Source organism: Schistocerca nitens, chromosome 9, assembly GCF_023898315.1.
Source record: "Schistocerca nitens isolate TAMUIC-IGC-003100 chromosome 9, iqSchNite1.1, whole genome shotgun sequence".
Lineage (NCBI taxonomy): Eukaryota > Metazoa > Arthropoda > Insecta > Orthoptera > Acrididae > Schistocerca > Schistocerca nitens.
In genome coordinates this window covers 388,603,714-388,630,077 of record NC_064622.1, presented here as the reverse complement: position 1 = coordinate 388,630,077, position 26,364 = coordinate 388,603,714, and the positions used below count along the sequence as shown (strand labels likewise).

Sequence of the window (26,364 nt, the reverse complement as noted above, 5' to 3'; positions counted from 1 at the left end):
TTGTTCAAATGGCTCTGAGCACTATGGGACTTAACATCTCTGGTCATCAGGCGCCTAGAACTTAGACTACTTAACCCTAACTAACCTAAGGACATCACACACATCCATGCCCGAGGCAGGATTCGAACCTGCGACCGTAGCAGTCGCGCGGGTGTTGAAATAGGTCTAATATGACAGAGTGCAAGGCGTCCTAAACTTTGATTACAGAGTGTCTGAAGAAGTTTAGCAACTGCAAATGATTATGGGACACGTTGTTGGAGGAGTTTAGCAGTAGAGATACAGGTTCAAATGGATCTGAGCACTATGGGACTTAACATTTGTGGTCATCAGTCCCCTAGAACTTAGAACTACTTAGACCTAACTAAGGACATCACACACATCCATGCCCGAGGAAGGATTCGAACCTGTGATCCTAGCGGTTGCGCGGTTCCAGACTGTAGCGCCTAGAACCGCTCGGCCACACAGGCCGGCAGAGATACAGGAAATGAAGCACTTTATAGCACATCGTGTTACGAACCCTTCCAAGAACGCCACGTCCAGTCAGGAGCCCCTGGGCGGCCGCGGAAAGACGGACTGTAGCGCCTAGAACCGCTCGGCCACATCGGCCGGCAGAGATACAGGAAATGAAGCACTTTACAGCACATCGTGTTACGAACCCTTCCAAGAACGCCACGTCCAGTCAGGAGCGCCTGGGCGGCCGCGGAAAGCCGGACTGTAGCGCCTAGAACCGCTCGGCCACACCGGCCGGCAGAGATACAGGAAATGAAGCACTTTACAGCACATCGTGTTACGAACCCTTCCAAGAACGCCACGTCCAGTCAGGAGCGCCTGGGCGGCCGCGAAAAGGCGGACTGTAGCGCCTAGAACCACTCGGCCACACCGGCCGGCAGTCATACAGGAAATGAAGCACTTTATAGCACATCGTGTTACGAACCCTTCCAAGAACGCCACGTCCAGTCAGGAGCGCCTGGGCGGCCGCGGAAAGCCGGACTGTAGCGCCTAGAACCGCTCGGCCACACCGGCCGGCACAGATACAGGAAATGAAGGACTTTATAGCACATCGTGTTACGAACCGTTCCAAGAACGCCACGTCCAGTCAGGAGCGCCTGGGCGGCCGCGGAAAGCCGGACTGTAGCGCCTAGAACCGCTCGGCCACACCGGCCGGCAGAGATACAGGAAACGAAGCACTTTATAGCACATCGTATTACGAACCCTTCTTAGAACGCCACGTCCAGTCAGGAGCGCCTGGGCGGCCGCGGAAAGCCGGACTGTAGCGCCTAGAACCGCTCGGCCACACCGGCCGGCAGAGACACAGGAAATGAAGCTATAGCACATCGTGTTACGAACCCTTCCAAGAACGCCACGTCCAGTTAGGAGTTCCTGGGCGGCCGCGGAAAGGCGGACTGTAGCGCCTAGAACCACTCGGCCACACCGGCCGGCAGTCATACAGGAAATGAAGTACTTTATAGCACATCGTGTTACGAACCCTTCCAAGAACGCCACGTCCAGTCAGGAGCGCCTGGGCGGCCGCGGAAAGCCGGACTGTAGCGCCTAGAACCGCTCGGCCTCACTGGCCGGCAGAGATACAGGAAATGAAGCACTTTATAGCAAATCGTGTTACGAACCCTTCCAAGAACGCCACGTCCAGTCAGGAGCGCCTGGGCGGCCGCGGAAAGCCGGACTGTAGCGCCTAGAACCGCTCGGCCACACCGGCCGGCACAGATACAGGAAATGAAGCACTTTATAGCACATCGTGTTACGAACCCTTCCAAGAACGCCACGTCCAGTCAGGAGCGCCTGGGCGGCCGCGGAAAGCCGGACTGTAGCGCCTAGAACCGCTCGGCTACACCGGCCGGCAGAGATACAGGAAATGAAGGACTTTATGGCACATCGTGTTACGAACCCTTCCAAGAACGCCACGTCCAGTCAAAGCGCCTGGGCGGCCGCGGAAAGCCGGACTGTAGCGCCTAGAACCGCTCGGCCACACCGGCCGGCAGAGATACAGGAAATGAAGCACTTTATAGCACATCGTGTTACGAACCCTTCCAAGAACGCCACGTCCAGTCAGGAGCGCCTGGACGGCCGCGGAAAGCCGGACTGTAGCGCCTAGAACCGCTCGGCCACACAGGCCGGCAGAGATACAGGAAACGAAGCACTTTATAGCACATCGTGTTACGAACCCTTCCAAGAACGCCACGTCCAGTCAGGAGCGCCTGGGCGGCCGCGGAAAGCCGGACTGTAGCGCCTAGAACCGCTCGGCCACACCGGCCGGCAGAGATACAGGAAACGAAGCACTTTATAGCACATCGTGTTACGAACCCTTCCAAGAACGCCACGTCCAGTCAGGAGCGCCTGGGCGGCCGCGGAAAGCCGGACTGTAGCGCCTAGAACCGCTCGGCCACACCGGCCGGCACAGATACAGGAAATGAAGCACTTTATAGCACATCGTGTTACGAACCCTTCCAAGAACGCCACGTCCAGTCAGGAGCGCCTGGGCGGCCGCGGAAAGCCGGACTGTAGCGCCTAGAACCGCTCGGCCACACAGGCCGGCAGAGATACAGGAAATGAAGGACTTTATGGCACATCGTGTTACGAACCCTTCCAAGAACGCCACGTCCAGTCAAAGCGCCTGGGCGGCCGCGGAAAGCCGGACTGTAGCGCCTAGAACCGCTCGGCCACACCGGCCGGCACAGATACAGGAAATGAAGCACTTTATAGCACATCGTGTTACGAACCCTTCCAAGAACGCCACGTCCAGTCAGGAGCGCCTGGGCGGCCGCGGAAAGCCGGACTGTAGCGCCTAGAACCGCTCGGCTACACCGGCCGGCAGAGATACAGGAAATGAAGGACTTTATGGCACATCGTGTTACGAACCCTTCCAAGAACGCCACGTCCAGTCAAAGCGCCTGGGCGGCCGCGGAAAGCCGGACTGTAGCGCCTAGAACCGCTCGGCCACACCGGCCGGCACAGATACAGGAAATGAAGCACTTTATAGCACATCGTGTTACGAACCCTTCCAAGAACGCCACGTCCAGTCAGGAGCGCCTGGGCGGCCGCGGAAAGCCGGACTGTAGCGCCTAGAACCGCTCGGCCACACAGGCCGGCAGAGATACAGGAAACGAAGCACTTTATAGCACATCGTGTTACGAACCCTTCCAAGAACGCTACGTCCAGTCAGGAGCGCCTGGGCGGCCGCGGAAAGCCGGACTGTAGCGCCTAGAACCGCTCGGCCACACCGGCCGGCAGAGATACAGGAAATGAAGCACTTTATAGCACATCGTGTTACGAACCCTTCCAAGAACGCCACGTCCAGTCAGGAGCGCCTGGGCGGCCGCGGAAAGCCGGACTGTAGCGCCTAGAACCGCTCGGCCACACAGGCCGGCAGAGATACAGGAAACGAAGCACTTTATAGCACATCGTGTTACGAACCCTTCCAAGAACGCCACGTCCAGTCAGGAGCGCCTGGGCGGCCGCGGAAAGCCGGAATGTAGCGCCTAGAACCGCTCGGCCACAAAGGCCGGCAGAGATAAATGAAGCACTTTATCGCACATCGTGTTACGAACCCTTCCAAGAACGCCTCGTCCAGTCAGGAGCGCCTGGGCGGCCGCGGAAAGCCGGACTGTAGCGCCTAGAACCGCTCGGCCACACCGGCCGGCAGAGACACAGGAAATGAAGCTATAGCACATCGTGTTACGAACCCTTCCAAGAACGCCACGTCCAGTTAGGAGTTCCTGGGCGGCCGCGGAAAGGCGGACTGTAGCGCCTAGAACCACTCGGCCACACCGGCCGGCAGTCATACAGGAAATGAAGTACTTTATAGCACATCGTGTTACGAACCCTTCCAAGAACGCCACGTCCAGTCAGGAGCGCCTGGGCGGCCGCGGAAAGCCGGACTGTAGCGCCTAGAACCGCTCGGCTACACCGGCCGGCAGAGATACAGGAAATGAAGGACTTTATGGCACATCGTGTTACGAACCCTTCCAAGAACGCCACGTCCAGTCAAAGCGCCTGGGCGGCCGCGGAAAGCCGGACTGTAGCGCCTAGAACCGCTCGGCCACACCGGCCGGCACAGATACAGGAAATGAAGCACTTTATAGCACATCGTGTTACGAACCCTTCCAAGAACGCCACGTCCAGTCAGGAGCGCCTGGGCGGCCGCGGAAAGCCGGACTGTAGCGCCTAGAACCGCTCGGCCACACAGGCCGGCAGAGATACAGGAAACGAAGCACTTTATAGCACATCGTGTTACGAACCCTTCCAAGAACGCCACGTCCAGTCAGGAGCGCCTGGGCGGCCGCGGAAAGCCGGACTGTAGCGCCTAGAACCGCTCGGCCACACCGGCCGGCAGAGATACAGGAAATGAAGCACTTTATAGCACATCGTGTTACGAACCCTTCCAAGAACGCCACGTCCAGTCAGGAGCGCCTGGGCGGCCGCGGAAAGCCGGACTGTAGCGCCTAGAACCGCTCGGCCACACAGGCCGGCAGAGATACAGGAAACGAAGCACTTTATAGCACATCGTGTTACGAACCCTTCCAAGAACGCCACGTCCAGTCAGGAGCGCCTGGGCGGCCGCGGAAAGCCGGAATGTAGCGCCTAGAACCGCTCGGCCACAAAGGCCGGCAGAGATAAATGAAGCACTTTATCGCACATCGTGTTACGAACCCTTCCAAGAACGCCTCGTCCAGTCAGGAGCGCCTGGGCGGCCGCGGAAAGCCGGACTGTAGCGCCTAGAACCGCTCGGCCACACCGGCCGGCAGAGACACAGGAAATGAAGCTATAGCACATCGTGTTACGAACCCTTCCAAGAACGCCACGTCCAGTTAGGAGTTCCTGGGCGGCCGCGGAAAGGCGGACTGTAGCGCCTAGAACCACTCGGCCACACCGGCCGGCAGTCATACAGGAAATGAAGTACTTTATAGCACATCGTGTTACGAACCCTTCCAAGAACGCCACGTCCAGTCAGGAGCGCCTGGGCGGCCGCGGAAAGCCGGACTGTAGCGCCTAGAACCGCTCGGCCTCACTGGCCGGCAGAGATACAGGAAATGAAGCACTTTATAGCAAATCGTGTTACGAACCCTTCCAAGAACGCCACGTCCAGTCAGGAGCGCCTGGGCGGCCGCGGAAAGCCGGACGAGTGGAATAGTATTTATAGAATAAGAAATCAGGTGACAGACTCGGGACCTGTCGACGACGAACAAACCGCTGCTCTAACCATAATTTGCATATCAGTTTTGCTACGCAGTATCTAAAGATTCAACCGCGAATTAGAGATTCTGAATAATTACAGAAACGACAGAAACCTTATAATAACAGTTCTACACACAGAGAAAAATCAATAAATTGTTCAATATGGCGGCAGCCAGTAAATTGATTCACGTTCAAACCATGCATCTTCTTGGTCAGAAAGACTTGCCACCCGAACAACTCAGGCTGAGCCAGGTTAGGAAACCTATGGTGCAAAATTTAAGCAGCCAGTTCTGTGGCTGAGCAGGCGGCAGCTAGCAGCTTGAACACCCAGCAGTTTGCACTGGAACTACTTTTTTCAGTCGTAGGCACACTAGTGTGAGGTGCTGACCAGCTAACAAAACACCTGAGCAATGCCGCTCCGACGGATTCTGGAATGTATTCTTGGAAGGTCCATTAGCTGCTGTCTCGCCCACGACAGCCTTTTGTCCATAAAGTACGCTTGGCCATGCAATGGTAAGGCTGAACGCTTCGAGACTTCGTTTGGCGATCGCGTGTATTTCGCTATACTACGGGAGGGCATTAATGCCAACCATGCGGTAACAGTCACCGAATATGATCCTCCTGCCGTCCCCCTCCCATCGCAACACCCTCTTTCGTTGCTGAAACGTAATTGTCATTTTTCAGTATTCCCTCTCCGAAGTGTTCTCAAAGTTGTGTAGTTGTTGGTGAACGCTATTTCTGTATGGCATTCTGCAAATGTCTCGATGTCAGTGGAGGCTGCCCTTGGTTAAGAACACGTTGTGCTGTGCTTATTTCAAAATATATCTCTTTGTACTAGTTTCTAAAGCTTTTATTTGCATTTCAGTTTCCACCATCTTCCCCAGTATCCACTGAAATCATTTTCAGGCTGTATCTCATTCCTCCTCACAGTATGATGCCGGGTAGAATAATAACATGAGATCCAGTGGCCTATCAATATTTGTCTCACCCACTAACTAGGGCAAGTTCTCTTCATTCAGATCACCAGGGCTACAAAAGTTCTAGTGAAGCAACAAGGTTCTAAGTTCTAGGGGACTGATAACCTCAGATGTTAAGTCCCATAGTGCTCAGAACCATTTTTGAACATCACAGTGGACTCTGTCTTGCAGTGGTATTTGCTGTTGTCTCTATTCCATCACACAGTAGAACATTCCTCCCTCCGACCGAATGTGGTGGAGAGAACCAATTTAGGAACTATATAGTACTTTTAAAAACCCAATCGCGCCTCAAATTACCGACAGATCAACTTTTTGTTTTAGTTGCATAGCGTGGTATGGACAGACATGACCGGCGCGGATGTGGGCCTCTCCCCCAGCCAGTGCAAACTGGGCTACGCTGGAGTCAGAGTACGGCGCGCTTCAAGACTGCGAGTTTGTGTGATCGTCAGGATTTTTTTTACACCTGATAAGTTTAGTGGAAACATTGTGGTGGAGGAGGGTGTTTATGCTCTCAAACGTCAGTGCGTACAAACCTCGCATATATTTAGCGGTACAATCTATTTGTGACGGAAATTTCATTACCTGATTTGCGTAATGTTTGCATGTGATGCTCAGACGTTGAAAATATGTTCTGTTATGAAGAAAGATCATTGTACGAGTAAGGTGAAAGTGAGTGTTTAAGGGGATCTATTTGACTCCTGTAAATTGTTAAACAATTAATTTGACAGGGTAGTGCAAATGGATTATTTGGTTCTATTTTTGATATCGAAATTACATCAGCTTTTGCTTTGTATCTAGCACTAGCCAATAGGAATACAGCACTCTGAGGAGAAATGAAAACCTCCATCTTTGTGTTTGGAGACGTTGCTTCACACAGACAAACGGGGAGTGGCCTCTTGAGAGAGACAGAAACAGGAAGCGAGTCTGGAATTTGCCAATCAACAGAATGCCACCACTTGAAGGTTTGTTTGGGGGCCACAAGATCAAAGGATCCGGTCCGTGGTCGGTGGTGTTTAGTAACACGATCTGTAAGACACTGGTATGTTCTGACCTTCGTGGCGGCGCCCTGGCGATAGACCCACAAGCGGGAGACCCCAAATGGTGGCTGCTATACTGCACTTCATTCCATTCCCCAGTGATTATAATTATAATGCCATGGGGAGCAAGGGTGGGGGTAAAAGTGGGGGGGGGGGGGATGCAGTCACGATGTTTACCCAAGTTGGGGAACCCTGTCTCCTAAAAACTAATTAAATAACGAATATGTATCAGTATATTATTGACTTTGATTTGAATTTCGTCTCATGATATTGTTCCTCTCCATCACAGCGTGAGTCTTCTCTCTACCGATTTTTTCTGGGATGAGTGGGGAGGGAGAGAGGGGCCGGACATCCTCTGGCAGTGTCACTGTGCACTAGCCGAGTCCATCCCTGTATGTCAAGGTGAGAGTTCACAGATGAAAATTTTCCAATAAGACGTCACAATCTGCAGCAGTGTAATTACGTAATTAGGACATGTAGCTGCTGAATATGAGCTTTTCCGACCAAATAAAAGTTATATCCAGCACCTGCAAATTCAATTTTCTAAATAAACAGTATCTTTTATGCTATTGAATTTCCAGTTGTGAGAACCTTCCTCACCAGATGGTAGCTTAGAGCATATGATAGAATCCATTTTCAGTCAAGCATTTACCTTGGAAGGAGTTCTCATGCACATCAGTATTCCACAGGGGTTTACCGTGTAAACGCTGCTTTGTTTGTGGTTAGGTCTACCAGGACCGACAGCGTATGAAGATCCGGCAGTGGCACGCTACAGGTCGAGAGATAAAAGAGAGAGAGAGCACATACTTGGACAGGAATTTCTCAGGTATCAAGTATCAAAAGTTTACCACCACCTGATGCTTTTGTTCGGGGATTAGCGTGACATTCGATCACCACATAAAGAAAAAGTATAAAATCACAGAGGAGCCTATAGCTTTGTATAAACTGTAGAAGATACAGGGAAAATTAGCAAACCTGTTAGGAAACAAGTTTATCTATCCTTCAAAAATACTTGATGTGAAAAGAAAAGTAACTTTCGGGTCATTCCACATTTGAGTGTAAAAACTGTTTTTGATTCTGACTGGATGCTTCACCTCATGGTGATACATTGTGAACGGGGACTGATAATATATAAATACTGCGACATGGAAGAAAGATACAGTTTTATGATGATGTGATAAATAATGATGACCTTGTAGGTTCTTTAATGACAACTAAAGATCCATCTATTTTTTTAATATGAAGAGTAGAATAGCAAAACTAGTTGGGTAGAGTTATTGGGTAGAGTTACATGTGTCCCCAAATAACATGTACTTATTCAAACAAACAAAAATCAGAGATAAATGATATTTTTAAAGAGAAAAAATATGTGGACAAGTATTCTTAGAAGCTCTATGAAAAATAAAGTTTTTAATACAAATTGAATATTAAATGCCATGATCCATTTCATATATAACCCCAGAGGGCACTTATCGCCAAGGAAAAAATCTACAGCAGAAGAGATAAATACTACGGAGGAACTAGGAGTCATTGAGAAAAACAATATTAATTACAATAATCTCTTGATTTATGTTTCAAAACGAGTCAGAGGAGCAAGAATGTTGATAGAGGCAAGTAAGCTGTATACTACAACTCACAGAGAAACTAAATTAAGTGATCCAGTGTTTCATGGTATAAAGTGTTTAATCAGTTCAAATTTTGCAAATACCATTCATTAGTTTCCGTGCCCTATAAACATACTGCTCTTTCCTCTTGAAGAAAATAGTATCAATATTGAATATTCCGTTTTTGATTAAATGTATATCAGTTTCCGTTTTTATGACACCATTGGATAAAGCTTTTGTGAGAGAATTAAGTTCAGTAGCAAATATTTAAATAGATGATAAAGTGCCAATGTTGAGGGGACCAGGTCTACAAACAGATGTTGCCTTTTACTTTTGCTATTATTTGTGCAATACCTGGAGAAATTCTGAATGAGGCAGATAGCTTAAATTTCAGGCTACAAAATCATGTAGGACTCATTAACTAAATATGTCTTATAAATTATAGAGTGCAGTAATTAGTCGTCCTTTTCTTTGAGTATTCAAAGAAATGTGACTGATGCCCGAACAACAGGGACTTACATGCATCAAGAATAGAAAATAGTGCATTTAGAATGGCTAGCCACTATCCGAAATCTGGATCTACGTAATAAAATCTAAAAAAGGAAGACTCATTGCTGCACTCTATAATTTATACGCCACATGACAGTGGCTGAGTGTACCCACTTTCCGAATGGACGGTAACCTGATGAATTAAATATGTGTTTAGGTGACCCAAAAATTACCTCTCCAAAATGATTGCAACTATGCAGAACAACTTTGGGTGTTTTGTGTGTAGCATATCACTAGAAGAGAATTGGAATAACCTGATATTAATAGGGAGGCAGATCAAACGAATTTTCGAAGAAAAATTTTTATTTTATCAAAATTATGGCAACTTCCTTTTCAAGGAACATATTCTTCAAAAATAAATTCGTCATGGTTAAATAACACATGAACAAAAATAGATTTTGCTTAAATGTATAGACAACAGTATGAACTTATTAAATGTATGAAATGCAATGAAATCTTCAAGTAAAATAAGTTCAGCTTGTTATTATAACTACCTATAGTTACTCAAATACATTAGCTCAGTGTTTAAAATCAGTTACAAATGTGTGAGATAACCGCTATTTTAAGGCGTCCACGTATTTTTACTTTAGTCGTATCAAACTGAAGCTTCCTCATTTGACCATCTAGAATTTTCCTCCTTTATAACCATGATGGACACGCAAATCTTGTTTCCACCGATTTTGACAATCTACCCAAGGTACTGGCAGTCATCGTGATTTACCAAAACAAAGTCGTTTACATGGCATTCATGGTGATCAGGAGGCTCTTGAGACTGTGGGGGGTTCGTTATTGGTCTTGTATGATGTGACTTGTTGGCATCTTTTTGAGGTTCTTCTTTGTTCGTGGTAAGTGCCGAATGAGAACCCTAATCGTGTGCTTGGCAGGAGACTGAGAGTGGAAGCTCCTCGCCATAAAGAGGTTCTTCAGCCTCTGAACTACCATTAAGAAAGGCCAAACTGTCGCTACTCTCCGCATAGATAATGTCTGACACTCCCTCATCTGAATCTGCAGAAGAAAATTCAAATTGACATTTCATGAGAAGCTTTCTTTTTCTTCGACTTATCAACCTTCGTCATGTTCCACCTCTTGGCTGTACATGGCTTTTTCTTCTTATTTGTTCTTTAGCACCGACGGGACTGTCAATTAAAATAGCAATAAACTTTCTTTCTTTGCCACAGCTGGATTGCTATCATGGACTGGCTTTGGGCAAAGGGCAAATTTCTTCTGGTGTGATGTGTGTGAATTCATTTTTTAGAGAAATTGTTTGTTTTTTAACGAACTGTAGTGGAGGGTTACTTGATATATGTGTAAAGCGAGTTGTCAGAGCTATGTCAACCGACCCCCTACCTAACTATGCTGATTAATAGCCCCTTGGGGATATCGAGAACAAACACAGACCCAAACATCAGACGCAAAAGATTGTGATACAAGCATGCAACTACTCTTTCGACCTACAGATTGACCAGAACAAAATGCTTACGACGAAAATAATCATCAGTCAGATAAACGATGAAACAAGCGTCCTCTCTTCGTGATGCTTCCATGCGGACTGTAGTTATACCACTCTCCACTGGCACGATGCCAGTGTTCTAACTCCACGGTGGCAAGAAATAGAAGCTGTGTGCCAACTAACTCCCTATGCAAATCAGAAATGGAAAGAACATTCTAAGATGTTACTACAGATATTTGAAGCCTTGCAAAATAGGGGTACGACACTTTATCTAAAGAAGTTCACGTTTGTGAATACAGAATCAAGATTTCTGGGCTATCTGATAAGCAGTGAGGGTACCAAAAAGTATAGTAACGAATTGAAAGCTATTACAGTTTTGTAAAGGTTTCGTCATGATCTCTCTATCGACAAAATTTTCCGGATTATTTCCCCAGTCAGATCTTCAGGAGGGGACTGCCAAGAGCGAAGTGACAATGAGAAAAATGTCGGATACCATACGAAAATATGACATTCTATGAGTCGCAGAGTGGAAGGTCAGAAGTTTGAAGTGTTGGGGAAATTAGAAAATCTGTAAAGGAAAAGTTAGGATGATCAGTCTCGATATGCTGAAGATCAGTGAAGTGAAACGCAAAGAAGGTAAGAAGTTGCTGTCGGACGAACAGTATAGGAGAACATCAACTGCAACTGAAAATGGTTGAACTGTAGTAGAAGTCATTATGGATTCGAGGGTAAAGCAGAGAGTGAGTAAATAGTTCAGTGGTAGGTTTGTCGACCTGAGAATCGATGGTAAAACAATGTTAACAACAATAATTAAAGTATACATACCAACGTCAGAAGCAGAAAATGAAGAGATAGCGAACGTAAATATGGATATTAATCGTGCAGGATAATGAATAGACAACAGAGCTATGGGAGAATATAGGCTGGGAAGAGAAAGACTAATTGAATACTGCACTAAATTTCAGCTATTAAGTATTCGAATGCAGGAGACAGGAATATACTGTCTATTAAATACGACATACCGTTAGTCAATAGTTATTCGCTGTCACAATGTCAGTCATATTACTTATCTCCGATATGTACGCATGTCCTAAAATATGACAATTGGTCTATAAGATGACATGTCACATACAGGTCAGATATACTTTAACATTGCAACATGCACTTGAGAGTGGCTATAATGCCGAAATCATGATTATGTAAGACAAATGAAAAATTTCCAATCAAATGGCGGAAATTTCTTAATGAAAAATTATCTTGAATTGCCCCTTTATTGCGACAGCATCAACTGATCCAACCGTTTCGAAGAGGTTGATTTAAAAATGTGGTCACCTCGATTCCTCAATGTGGGGATGCTGCATCTTGCCGAAAGGTTAATTGGTGAAATCCGTATCAAGTTGTAGAGTTAGCCATTGCTCAAGCTTCCCCAGGTAAATAGATGATGAAACGCTCAAAGTTCGCACACAAAAATTTAAGTGTTCATTTCTTCACATGTTATTCTAGAGGGGAAAAGTCGAGTAATGGTCTAAAAGTGTTTCTGCGAACCCTCAATCAGGCACTTGGATGTGAGTTGCAGAATATTGCCGTAGGCGTGAATGTAGATGATATCCTTTCTTTCAGGAGTGCTAGTTCTGCTAGGTTCGCAGGAGAGCTTCTGTAAAGTTTGGAAGGTAGGAGACGAGGTACTGGCAGAAGTAAAGCTGTGAGTACCGGCCGTGAGTCGTGCTTCGGTAGCTCAGTTGGTAGAGCACTTGCCCGCGAAAGGCAAAGGTCCCGAGTTCGAGTCTCGGTCGGGCACACAGTTTTAATCTGCCAGGAAGTTTCATATCAGCGCACACTCCGCTGCAGAGTGAAAATCTCATTCTGGATGTATCCATAAACGTTATGACCTTTTGTGGAAAATAACATCTTAAAGCTAAAATCATAATAAAGAACTACATTTTGGAACAAGAACATGTAGACAGTTACCTGGGCTGTGATATCTCATACTTATAATAATGTTCTTGGAAAAAAAGAAGCTACGAAGTTATTTCCAAACGCTAGGTACGATTAAAAGAACGCTCCTGAACAAAAGCAGGACAGAGACAGTATTCAAATTTTATAACGCTGCTCTACATATCCAAAGTATGGACTTCAGTGAAAAAACAATTACAGAGAATTGATGTGGCTGAGGAGAGACTTCTAAGACGTTTGGTTGGATTCAAAGCACACAAGAAAACCAGTGAGATAAGAGAGGAGCTAAATGTTCTACAAATAGTGGAAAAGATCCAACAATACAGAAAGGAATGGCATGATCATCTACTACATATGTATCAAGGCTGAATACCAAGGAAAATCTATGAAGAACGCCCAAATGGTAGAAAAGGAGTAGTAGATCACGAAGAAGAATGTGTGATGAGGTTCAAATTGTTTGATTTTGGAAAAGGCAAATATGTATAACCCCAAGATGATGATGATGGTAGTGATGGTGGTGATGATGATGATGATGATGATGATCATCATCATCATCATCATCATCATCATCTTAGAATGTTCGTGGTAGATGGACGTGTTTGGTTTTATCGCAGACAAAATCTTCTCTACACTTTGATGTCAGAACGACAGGTGTTAAATTATAACACAACAAATACCTCTTATACAGGATCTATCCCTTTCGCTTATGACACAGATCCCTTCACTTAATGCATCATCGAGCGTGTACTGAGTTCTGACTCACTGTTCTTGTACACAGATCGAAATTTTGGACTGTCTTTTACATTCTCTCTCATTCTTATCGCTTTTCACGTCCGGAAACCAGTTCACAATCTTTCAGCCCAGTATAGGGCCACGTCCAAGACTTCTTTCATGTCCAGCTATAAATCGCCAGGGTTGCACCTATAAGGGCAGTTTGGGCAGGCGAGCCGATGCTCCATGTCCCGCACAGCGCCACAGTCACACTTATCATCCGTGGTTGCAAGACCACACCTAATAATATTTGTCTTCACTGGGCAACCCCTGTCCTTATTCGGTTCAGTGTCCTCCATGTCTTCCAGTTTGTACTGAATCAGCTGGGCACTTCCGGTGCAGGTGGGTAGTCAGCTGGTGGTTCTTCTATTATAGTGGCTAAGAACATTTTACGGGATTTCAATCGCCCAGGGATGCCGATCGTCAATAATTTGTCTGAGCCTCTGATGTTCTTCGAGAGTTGGGATTCACAAACCCGGCAGCTCTATGTAGATACACAAACCCGGCAGCTCTATGTAGCTTTGGTAGGGAAGTAGGTTTCATGTATCCCGTTGTTATTCGACATATTTCATTAAGACTTATGTCAACCTTCTTTGCATGAGTTGATCTGGACCATACTGGACAAGCATATTCGGCTGTAGAGAAGCATAACGTTTGTGCGGTGGTTCTTAATATTGAAGGTTTAGCACCCCATTTGCTGTTTAGTTTCCGCAGAGTAATAATTATGGCATTTACCTTCTGTCACGTCTTTTCACGATGGTACTTGTATGTCAGAGATCTATCGAGCACCACGCCCAAGTAAGTTGGTCTCTCGGTATGCTCCAATGTGGTATTATTCCAAGAGACCTTAAGTTTACGGTTACCTTGCCTGGATCGAAGGTGGAAGACTATGACGTGTTTTGGACGGGTTTGGCTTAAGAAAGTTGTGTTTATAATAGTTTGACATTTCTCTAAGAGCTTTCACCAGCTTCTGTTCTACATCCTCAGAGGTTCTCCCCTGTGCTGTAATTGCCAGGTCATCCGCTTAAGAAAATTTTTCCTATGCTTAGGAATCGGTTGGTCGTTGGTACACAGATTAAATAGGGAGGGCGCCAAAACGCTTCCTTGGGCCGGACCTTTTTTACTAATCTGTCCTTTTGCCCATTGAGGGCAACAAAAAATTGTCTATTTTGTAATAGGCTCTCGATAATCTTAACAAATTGATAGTTCATTATAGAGGTTCTGGAGCAGTAGCCTGTGGTTAATTGTATCATATGCAGAGCTAAGGTCGACCAGGGCTAGCCCTGTTATCTTTTTATTTTCGTGTCCTTCCTCTATGTGTTCTGTTAAGCACAGTATTTCGCTAGTACATGATATTCTTCCCGGGTTTCAGGAGTGCCGCTATCCTTGCCTTCCTCCACATCTTGGGGATATTACATCTTTTGCGACAATGATTGAAAAGTCGCAGGACCAGTTCTTTGTGCCCAGTCCAAAGCGTTTGATCTGCTCCATGCACATGTCATCCACCCCATCTGTTTTGCCGCTTTTCATATTGCTGAGACCCTTGTTGAATTCTATCGTTGTAAAAGGTGTTAAAAACCTATCAGTTTCTCATTCTAAAGGTCTGTTAATTTTTACTTTCTGTTGTTTTGTCTTGGTCTTTCCATTCAGGAGCAGTTGATGAGCCACTGGATTAGGTGTTACCGCGTTAGACTGTTCGGGACCATTTGGGTCTCTGTCAAGTTTTTTTAATAAGATTCTAGGGTATTTTGCTGCTATGTGTCATATCCATCCTCTTCAGGGTCTCCATCCATCTATTTTGCCGAGCTTCACATATCATTTCCATCAAAGCCGCACGACATGCTATTTTTTCTTGATTAAAGGGGTTCTATTGGTATAGTTCTTCGTACTTGGCTAGGAGATGCCTGGAGTCGTGTGAGAGACCAGGGATGTACTACTGTCGGCAGCCTCATGGTATATGTTGTCTGGAGATTCTCTGTAGCATTTGCACAAATGACTGGTTGTTCTCTGGGGTTCGGGTAAGGTTTACTATGGCTTTATCCAGGTCGTCTGCGAAAGTTTTCCAGTTGGCCTTTTTAAAATTAAATCTTCTGCGAAACGGTACTGTAGTGGTCTTGACTGCTGTATACACCTGTATCCCTACTGGACGATATACTACTTTAGTACAGCAGTCTTTTATGTTTGAGCTGGTAATGCAGTTGTTAGGGCTATATGTACGTTTCCATACTTTACTTGTGAAGGAGGGGGGAAGTTTTAGATCATGGAGGATAGTGAGGTTTCTTGTTTCCAGCCTTTCCTCCAACAGGTGCCCGTTCTCGTCTGTTTCACTATACCCCCAAGTGGTGCTGTGGCAGTTAAAATCTCCTACAATGAATTTGGTGTTTTGGTTTGTGAAGTTTTTTGGGCGGGGTGAAAGCAATTTTTTTTTCCTGGAGGTTAATTTCAGCTGTTAGTATTTCGATATTATTGGCTGTACATTTTCTGAAAGAAGTCACCGTCATCTCAGCTATAACGAATATGGAACTGCCGTGTTTAGGATGTGGCGCTTCCACAGCCAGTCGCATTCCTTGTATTTCAGGTATTTTTGCTTCTGCGGCTCTGTGGGTTTGTTGAACGCATAACACATCCCATTTATGAGTCTGGCAGAGTTCCGATAAGATGTCTTGTTTGTTGCTTCTAATTCCCTCGACGTTTAGGCTTACAATCGTCAGGACTGGCTCTGAGAAGTGCCTATTTGTTACCTTCTTCCAAGGTTTCCGGTGCTGGAAGGATTGGCCGTTATCGTTATTGATAAAGTTTCCAGGGGACGCCGGCATGCTATAGTCTGATGGTGTCACTCTCGCTGTATATTACGCATTAATAGTCATAATCGATTTAGAATTATCCTGTATTTAACTGGATGTAGAAGCTTATTATCATGATTATAGCTTTGAAAAAATTGAAAAACAACAAATCGCCTGATATAGACAATATCCCAGCCGAACTTCTGCAATATGGAGGAGCAAAACTGAATCAGGAGTTGTATAATCTTGTTTTCAACATGTACGAGCAGGGTAAAATTCCTACAGACTTTGAGAAAAACATTATGATCCCCATTCCAAAGAAGGCAAATGCTACAAGATGTGAAAATTATAGGACGCTCAGCCTAGTTACTCACGCCTCTAAAATATTAACCTCAGTTACCCTAAAACGCAAAGAACAAAAAGTCGAAGATACACTCTCCGAAGACCAGTTTGGATTCCGGAAAGATAGAGGAACCAGAGAAGCAATATTTGCTCTAAAACTAATAATAGAGAAACGACTAGATAAGAACCTGAAAACATACATAGCTTTCGTAGATGTAGAGAAAGCCTTTGATAATGTTAAATGGGATAAGATGTTTGAGGTACTCAAAAAGTAGGAATAGACCATAAAGATAGAAAAATGATATGGAACCTGTACAAAAACAAGACAGCAGTTATCCGTGGACGGACAAAACAAGAAGAGGTGCAGATACGGAAAGGTGTCCGAGAAGGTTGCGCACTATCCCCTGTTATCTTTAACGTATACATTGAAGAGGCGCTGAAAAAAGTAAGGGAAAATTCACAGACAGGTGTAGTAATTCATGGCCAACGAATAGATATGATAAGATATGCCGATGATATAGCTGTCCTGGCTGAAAGTGAAGAAGATCTTGTAGTCCTACTGAATAGAATGGATAAAGTTATGGGTGAAGAATATAATATGAGAATTAATAAAGCAAAAACAAAAGTAATGGCATGCGACAAAGAAGATCAAGTGAAAGTCCAAGTTCATGTAGGCAATGAACTGCTTGAACAAGTTGATAAATTTACTTATCTGGGCAGTAATATTACCAGGGATGGAAGGAGCAAGGCAGAAGTGAGAAGTAGAATAGCTCAAGGAAAGGCTGCTTTTAACAAGAAGAAAAACATATTAACATCTAAGAGCAGCAGCCTCGAAATCAGGAAAAGATTTTTGAAATCATATGTGTGGAGTGTGGCATGCTATGGGTGTGAAACATGGACTCTCGGGACAGAGGAAGACCAGAAGCTAAATTCTTTTGAAATGTGGTGCTATAGACGCATGCTCAAAATAAAATGGATCGACAAGGTCACAAACGAAGTGGTTCTGGAAAGAGCAGGTGAGAAGAGAAGCTTCTAGAGTTTCATTGTTAAAAGAAGAGTGCAATTTACAGGCCATCTATTAAGACATAAAGGACTCCTGAACACAATCATAGAGGGATATGTCGAGGGAAAAAGACCAAGAGGAAGACCACGACTGAGGTACGTGGAACAAATCGTGAAAGATGTGGGATGTAACACCTATAAAGAAATGAAGAGAAACGCCGAAAGACGCACAGAATGGAGACAAGCTGCCATTGTAGCTGTTGCAAACCAATCCTTGGATTGACCACTACAGAAGAAGAAGAAGTCAGCAGAAAGGGTGTCAGTGTTACAGAGAGTGTGGGGCTCTCACCAGGTGTCCCAGGCACAGGCGATGGTGGCGTTGGTGACCAGGTCGACGGGAACGAGGTCCGCCTTGACGTCGGGGTCGGCCAGGAAGACGCGCATCAGCCCGACGCCGGCACCCGCCGCCACGCCGATGGGGCCGTACATGTTGCTCACCCACAGCGCCAGCGGCTCCTCCGCCGTGCTCACCACTGCGGGAACAAAATGTTCAAATGTGTGTCAAATCTTATGGGACTCAACTGCTAAAATCATCAGTCCGTAAGCTTACACACTACTTGACCTAAACTATCCTAAGGACAAACACAGACACACACCCGTGCCCGAGGGAGGACTCGAACCTCCGCCGGGATCAACCGCACAGTCCATGACTACAGCGCCTCAGACCGCTCGGCTAATCCCGCGCGGCTGCGGAAACAACCGGAAAACAACCACTGACTCACCCCGCGCACGTTCAGGCCGTGCCTATAACATGTTCTTCTACAGCCTTAATAACCAAAATAGCGAGCAGGAACGAGACTCAAAAGGACACCACAAGTGCCATTACCCAATTTCCCGGGAACTTTGCTCAGTGGAAGAGGAGTCAAAATAAACGAATACGAGTCTTGGAATGTCCGCAGATACTCGACCGCTTCTGAAAAAAAGACAGTCCAAGTTTTCAAGGTATTTTCGAAGTAATTTAGGTATCGCTTACCGCACGATATCAGCAGGCGGAATGGAAGCTGAGTGGTTGGCGTCACAGCTTATTTACTTTGCGGCCAGTGTTCGAAACCCGCTTATTGCTTTTATTTTATTTTTATTGTTTTCATTTATCTACACAAGTCCGTAGAAGGTTACTAAACGAGTGTTTCTTATAAAATAGTGGGATACGAGGGCGTTATATTAATTGTAAAATTATAGGTGGATTTCACAGTCAGTCGCACAGACGTGTGTGTGTGTTCAAAATGGTTCAAATGGCTCTGAGCACTATGGGACTTAACATCTGTGGTCATCAGTCCCCTAGAACTTAGAACTACTTAAACCTAACTAACCTAAGGACATCGCACACATCCACGCCCGAGGCAGGATCCGAACCTGCGACCGTAGCAGTGTGTGTGTGTGTGTGTGTGTGTGTGTGTGTGTGTGTGTGTGTGTGTGTGTGTGTGATGTACGTTGAGGAGTTACAGTCTTATTAAATTCTGATATTATTATGTTTCATTCTCACATCTTTTCTTATATTAATTATTACACTTCGTTGATATTTTTATTCTTCAGGAAGACCGATCGTAGAAACGTTCGAAATACAGATATGGCGAACAACATGACCATCGCACGAAGGCAGCTTTGCCACAGTGACATTTTCTTCATATGAATCTCACGCAGGAAAAAAACGTCGTTAACACTGGTGAATATTCCAAGCGTTGGCATAATTTCGCTGCAGACGATGCATAACGGACCACTTCTCCGAAAACTGGCACTTGCAGTTCATTATGAATCAAGATACACCGCAGCAAATTCACCGGAAATAATTTCAAATAGTTTTCTGATTTTTTAAAAAAAATCATTCTTGTGACATACAATTAGTACAGAAAGAAGGACAACGTTATATCAATATCCACTGAGAAACGTTCGTGTAGTAATCTTTTACGGAAATGGGTATATAAATGAAAAACGAAAGTGATTAGCGGGTTTCGAACACAGGGCGAAAGGTTAAGTGTGCTAATCATTGTGCTACCGTGTCTCAGAATGCCGTGTCCTAAATGGCACAGACTACCAGAGAAATACCTCGAAAAGTCTGTCCTTTTTCCAGGAACAGTCAAGTATTTACGATAAACTGAGACACGTGTTCTCTTATTTTGAACCCTCTTCCATTGAGTGAAGTTTCTGGCAAATCGGGTTATGGCAATTGCTGTGTTCTCAAAAAATCTGTCAATTGGTGCGTTGCGTTTCTTCGAGGGTTACAAATTTCAACTTCGCCACCTCGACGTTTACCCAAAGATATTAAAAAATTGCTAAGGCTTAAAAAATAGAGTTTTCTTCCGTTTTCGTACTTGTAGATTCACATCGATTCGTTTTTCGTGTAAAATCATTCGGACATAAATTAATAAATGCCCTATAATTCTCATCCGAATTATGTTTTATATTCAATGTATCGTTCTGGAGGGAGCACGCTTGGAATTTTTTTTTTTTTTTTGCATAGTCACTCACTCCCTTCGCTCCCATTCACTGTCACTGTCTCCTGTCTCCTTTTGTTGTCTCAGGCTTCATACTGTCAAATCGTCATTAGATCTAAAGGCATGGCACTATTGTTTGACTCCCCCACTTTTCCCCCCAATGGTCCTATCCTGAAAAGTGCACGAAATCTCTCAATAGTTTCTGATTTAACCTAATCGTTAAATTTCTTGAACAACAACAGTTTAAACATTCTGGGGCGTTAGGATGGAAATTAGTAGCTAACTGAAATTACTAGAATGAGGCGAGACTAAGCCGAACCAGAAAATAGGGTCCCACCAAATGGTTCAAATGGCTCTGAGTACTATGGGACTTAACATCTGTGGTCATCAGTCCCCTAGAACTTAGAACTACTTAAACCTAACTAACCTAAGGACATCACAGTCATTCCCGAGGCAGGATTCGAACCTGCGACCGTAGCTGTCGCGCGGTTCCAGACTGAAGCGCCTAGAACCGATCGGCGACAACGGCCGGCTAGGGTCCCACTGCCAGCCTCCACCACCAGTGATAATGTCCGGTAGTCAGAGAAACAAAAATCAATCCGTAACCACTGACTGAATTTGTTAACAATATTCTGAAGCTGTTCCATGCCTAAGAAACCTGCAGCTTGCGTTCAAAATTTTACAAAGCGTAGTGGGTAGGGTTGGAATGGTGTAGGTTGCGGAGAGCAAGTGATAGCGTTTCATGATTTCCAGTTTTTAAGGTTAGAATATGTGTCGGTGGGACCAATGGACATATGTTACAAAACATCGAAGAAAGAGCCCTTAGAAATCCATAATGTGGATATCAATATTTGCAGTAAATATCCATATACTCGTATATTTGCATATGTTGTCGCATGAAGTGAAAGCATGTGACAATATTATTTAGCGAGCGGTCAGTGAGATGACGACAAGCTCAACAATCTGTTGGTGTTATTCGAAACATATACGCTGATCAAAATAACATCCCAACACCAAGAAATAAGTAATATAAATTTCGGGAATACATTTGTCTAGGAAACATACATGAATTATTAACCTAGCAAGATCACAGGTTAATATAAATGCGTGGAAAGCCTTTGCAGATGTGAAATGTTGGTACGTCAGTAACGAGTATAACCGTCAGAATATTGAATGTAGGCATGTAAACGTGCATGTATTGTGTCTTACAGGTCCCGTATGTCAGTTTGTGCCTGTTGCGCTTGGCCGGTCGATACAGGGAAGAGAGGAAAACAGCGAACGTGCCGCATTTAAATGGCAGTGCAGTCGACTACATGGGACCTGCTTTTATATTGCTCATTTCTCAACAACATAGACCACAAACAAAACAGTACTTATTAACAGAATCAACTGTGGGTTCTTGGTGAAACATTGTAAATTAACTAAACAAAACTGTTTTTGGCCTTGTTCCACAATTTAATTATTAATGTTATTGCACAACCTAGGTTTCTGGTAATAAGCCCATTTTCAAATACATTACTGATTCCCAAAGATGGCAATGCATAGATAAACATGATGACAAGGCAAAGATATCATTTCAACAACTTAAGGTGTCGATTCTTAGATTAATGGACACACATCAAAAAAAGCTATTATCACCTCGATTCCGAGAGTTCCGGAACCTATACAGAAGATTTGAATAGAAATCAACATAAACATCATTTCTGCCCTTTTTATTGTTCATGAAAACCACACATTGCATGTTGTTGCACCATACAGTGAGACGTTCAGAGGTGGTGGTCCAGATTGCTGTACACATTACCACTATTGCCACCAATAATAATTGCAAAAGTATGATAGGAGTTTCTCTCTCTCATATCTTCAGGTGTAGTTGGAATGTCTTTATAAACAATGTCTTTTGCGAATCCCCACAAGAAAAAATCCAGAGTCGTCAAGTCTGGCAGACGAGCCGGCCACGACACATCTACTCCGAGTCCAATCCAACGATTTGAGAATTGTCTCTGCAACTCATTTCTAGCCATCAGCAGAAAATGTGCCGGACACTCAACGTGCTGATACCACATTCTGTTCCTTGCTCCTAAAGGCATTTCTTCCAATAACAGCCGCGCGGGATAGCCGAGCGGTCTTAGCAATCTTGTCACGGTCCGCGCGGCTCCTCCCGTCGGAGGTTCGAGTCCTCCCTCAGGCACGGGTGTGTGTGGTGTGCATAGCGTAAGTTAGTTTAAGTTAGTAGTGTGTAGGCTTAGGGATCGATGACCTCAGCAGTTTGGTACCACAAATTTCCAAAAAAATTTTTCCAATAACAGATCTAATGCTTCTTGCAGGAATGTGGTGTACTTCCTTCCATTAAGATTTCCTTCGTTAAAATGTGGTCCTATAATTCTCTCCTCTAGAATCCCACACCATTCATTCACCGACCACGGTTTTTGGTGTGCAACTTGCCGCAGCCAACATGAATTTTCAGCTGCCCAATAATGCAAGTTATGCAAATTAAGATTTCCATGGTTCGTGAATGGAGCCTCGTCAGTAAATAAAATCAAATTAATAAATGTGTCATCCCTCTGAATCTGAAGTTGAGCCCATCGGCAGAATTCAACGCGATGCATACAATCCGTACCAGTTAATTCTTCGTGGAGACTGATATGGTAAGAATGATATTTATGGCTATGCAGAACACGAACTACACTACTCTGGCTCATGCCAGATTCCCTTGCGATTTGACACGAACTAACACAAGGATCTCGAACCACAGTGGCAAGGGTACCAATTTCCGTTTCCTCATCAGTAACTTTCCTTTTCCGGATATGTTCCCAATGCGTTAAAGATCCAGTTGTTCTCAATTTATCATACACATATTTAAATGTACGATGTCTAGGGTGAGTACGTTGAGGATATCTTTCAGTGTATAAGTCCCTAGCTCTCAATGAATTTTGTTAGCATTCTCAATAAATGAGAAGCATATCGACTTGTTCTTCGAAGGAATACATCATTCACATTCGCTTGATCCGACGACACTAGTCTTACCGTTCCTATTAGTGTTGTATTGCGAAACTATCGAATGGTGTTTACATGTCAATGGCACGTTAGAGGGATACGCTGTATTCGGCGAATATTTACAATTTGGACGATATATGAGAGAGACTTGTCGGAGCATGTGCTTCGATTTGTGCCGAAGTGTTAAGGAATACCACTCAATCCATGATAAGAAGATTGCAGCACTACATTGATACCAATGATCATCACTTCGAACGCCTTCTGTAAATGGACGTTCATGCTACCTTTTTGACCTTCGTTGCCTTCAAATACCTTACTGTTACAAATTATTTCATTCGCCTTGATAGCCACTATCAGAAAATAAGTACCAAGCTACAGCACCCCATTAAACAAAAAAAAAAAAAAAAAAAAACGAAGTTGACCTTCATATCTGTGACGCGACCCCACCTTGTAACAAGAAACCAACGTCATATTATGGCCCCCGTTGTCCCATGCAACATTTGTCCACAAACTTTTCAGCTACTATCATACTTTCGGAGTTATTCTAGGCGGCAATAGTTAGTAACTCATCCTGTACAGAACGATGTTTCCTGGAGAAGAGCTTCACTGATTTCCTTCAAATTTTTACATGTTACTGTGATAAACACCTTTGGACGCATATGTCAATGTACTTATTAACATATATAATATGTAAATAGATTTGAAATATCTAGCAGTGAAACACTGTTAGCAAGCAGAAACGTTGATAGCAACATTATACATGTATTGCACCTTTGGTCTAGGGATAAGGGGAAGAATCAGCAATGATCAAGCCGGCACGGTAGCTCAGCGTGTTCGGTCAGAGGGTTATCTACCCTCTGTAATAAAAAACTTAGTCAACGGCTGAACACTAAACTTGAACGGCTGTCATGGGACATCCGCACTGAACAAATGCAACGAACAATATCGAAAAAAAAGGATGAGGGTAGCGTCTTTCGTTAGTGATGAAAACGACCTCGCTCCCGGGCTCGAAACCCGCTACAGCTTGAATTTAATTAATAATCAGCATTGGCGGACGAAGACTTCCGACATAAGAAGTTACCCTCATTCTACCAACGGCCTTGTCAAAGACAACGGAGGAGCAGACAAAGGTGCAGAGGACTCTCTTGTTCTTGAGGTGGGAAACTGCTCCTAAAAGGGGAAGAATCAGCAACGGTCAACGGCATGAGGAAGCAGAAGGCAATGGAAACCACTGCATTAAAAACTCATAACGTGTATCAACAGGACATGAGGCCTGTAACTGAAAAAGGGACTGCCGACGGGGAAGTGACCCTGAGAAAAAGATTGAATAACCAACCAAAAGATAACGTTCTACGAGTCGGGGCATGGAATGTCAGAATCTTGAACGCGGTAGAGAAGCTAGATAATCTCAAACTGGAAATGCAAGGGTTCAACCTACATATCGTAGTGGTCAGTGAAGTGAAATAGAAATAAGACAAGGAGTTCTGATCGATTGAGTATAGAGTGATATCAACAGCAGCAGAAAATGGTATAACGGGAGTAGAATTCTTTATGAACAGGAAGGTAAGGGAGAAAGTGAGTTATTGTGAACAGTTCAGTAATAGGGACAGGGTTCCCTTATCAGAGTCGACACCAAACTAGCGCTGACAACGACGGTACGTGTATACACTGCGACGTCGCAAGCTGAAGATGAAGAGACAAAGTGTATGAGGATACTGAAAAGGTAATGCAATACGAAAAAGGAGATGAAAATCTAATAGTCACGAAGCACTGGAAAGCAGTTGTAGGGGAGTAGCAGAAGAAAAGGTTACTGGTGAATATGGGCTTGGGACAAAGAATGAGAGACGAGAAAGACTAATTGAGTGTTGTAACAAACTTCAGCTCGTAATAGCGAATAGTCTATTCAAGAACCACAAAGAGGAGGAGGTATACTTGCAAAAGGCTAGGTGATACGGGAAGATTTCAGTTAGATTACATCCTTGTCAGACAGAGATTCCGATATCAGATACTGAATTGCAAGGCGTACCCAGGAGCAGATATAGACTCAGATCACAATTTAGTAGTTATAGAGAGTGGATTGAAGTTTAAGAGATTAATCAGGATGAATCAATATGCAAAGAAGGGAGATATGGAAGTACTAAGGAATGACAACACACGCTTGAAGTTCTTTAAGGCTGTAGATACAGCAATGAGGAATAGCTCAGTAACCGGCCGGTGTGGCCGTGCGGTTCTAGGTGCTTCAGTCTGCAACCGCGTGACCGCTACGGTCGCAGGTTCGAATCCTGCCTCGGGCATGGATGAGTGTGATGTCCTTAGGATAGTTAGGTTTAAGTAGTTCTAAGTTCTAGGAGACTGATGACCATAGGTGCTCAGTAGGCAGTATAGTTGAAGAGGAATGGACGCCTCTAAAAATGGTAATCATAGAAGTTGGAAAGGAAAACATAGGTACGAAGAAGGTAACTGCGAAGAAACCATGGGTACAGAAGAAATACTTATTTATCGATGAAAAAAGGAAGTACAAAAATGTTCAGCGAAATTTAGGAATATAAAAATACAAGTCTCTGAGGAATGAAATAAATAGGAAATGCAGGGAAGATAAGACGAAATGGCTGCATGAAAAACGGGAAGAAATCGAAAAAGAAATGATTGCCGGAAGGACTGACGCTCTATATAGGACAATAAAAACGACCTTCGGTGAAATTAAAAGCAAGGCTGGTAACATTAACAATGCAATGGGAATTCCACTGTTAAATGCGGAGAGCAGATAGTTGGAAAGAGAACTTTGAAGGGCTCTAGGAGGGGGAAGATTTGTGTGATATGAGAGAAGAAGAAACAGGAATGGATTTAGGAGAGATATAAGATCCAGTATTAGGATCAGAATTTAAGAGAGCTGGAGGACTTGAGATCAAATAAGGCAGAAGGGATAGATAACACTTTATCATAATTCCTAAAAATCACTGGGAGAAGTGGCAACAAAACGACTATTCACGTTGATATGTAGAATGTATGAGTCTGGTGACGTACCATCTGACTTCCGGAAAAACATCATCCACACAATTCCGAAGACTGCAAGAGCCCACAAGTGCGAGAATTATCGCAAAACAAGTTTAACAGCTCATGCATCCAAGTTGCCGACAAGAACAATATACAGAAGAATGGAAAAGAAAACTGAGGACGTGTTACATGACGATCACTTTGGCTTCAGGAAAGGTAAAGGCAC

The 26,364-nt window shown here is 44.5% G+C and overlaps 1 protein-coding gene across 1 annotated transcript in view; it reads right to left on the bottom strand.

Annotated features, from left to right (window-relative positions):
• LOC126204464 (fatty acyl-CoA reductase wat-like) overlaps positions 1-26,364 on the bottom strand; it is a 267,772-nt gene that overhangs the window by 54,521 nt on the left and 186,887 nt on the right. The window contains exon 6 of the mRNA XM_049938851.1: positions 18,008-18,191. Within this exon, the coding sequence (XP_049794808.1) occupies positions 18,008-18,191 (184 nt within the window). The remainder of the gene's footprint in view (positions 1-18,007; positions 18,192-26,364) is intronic.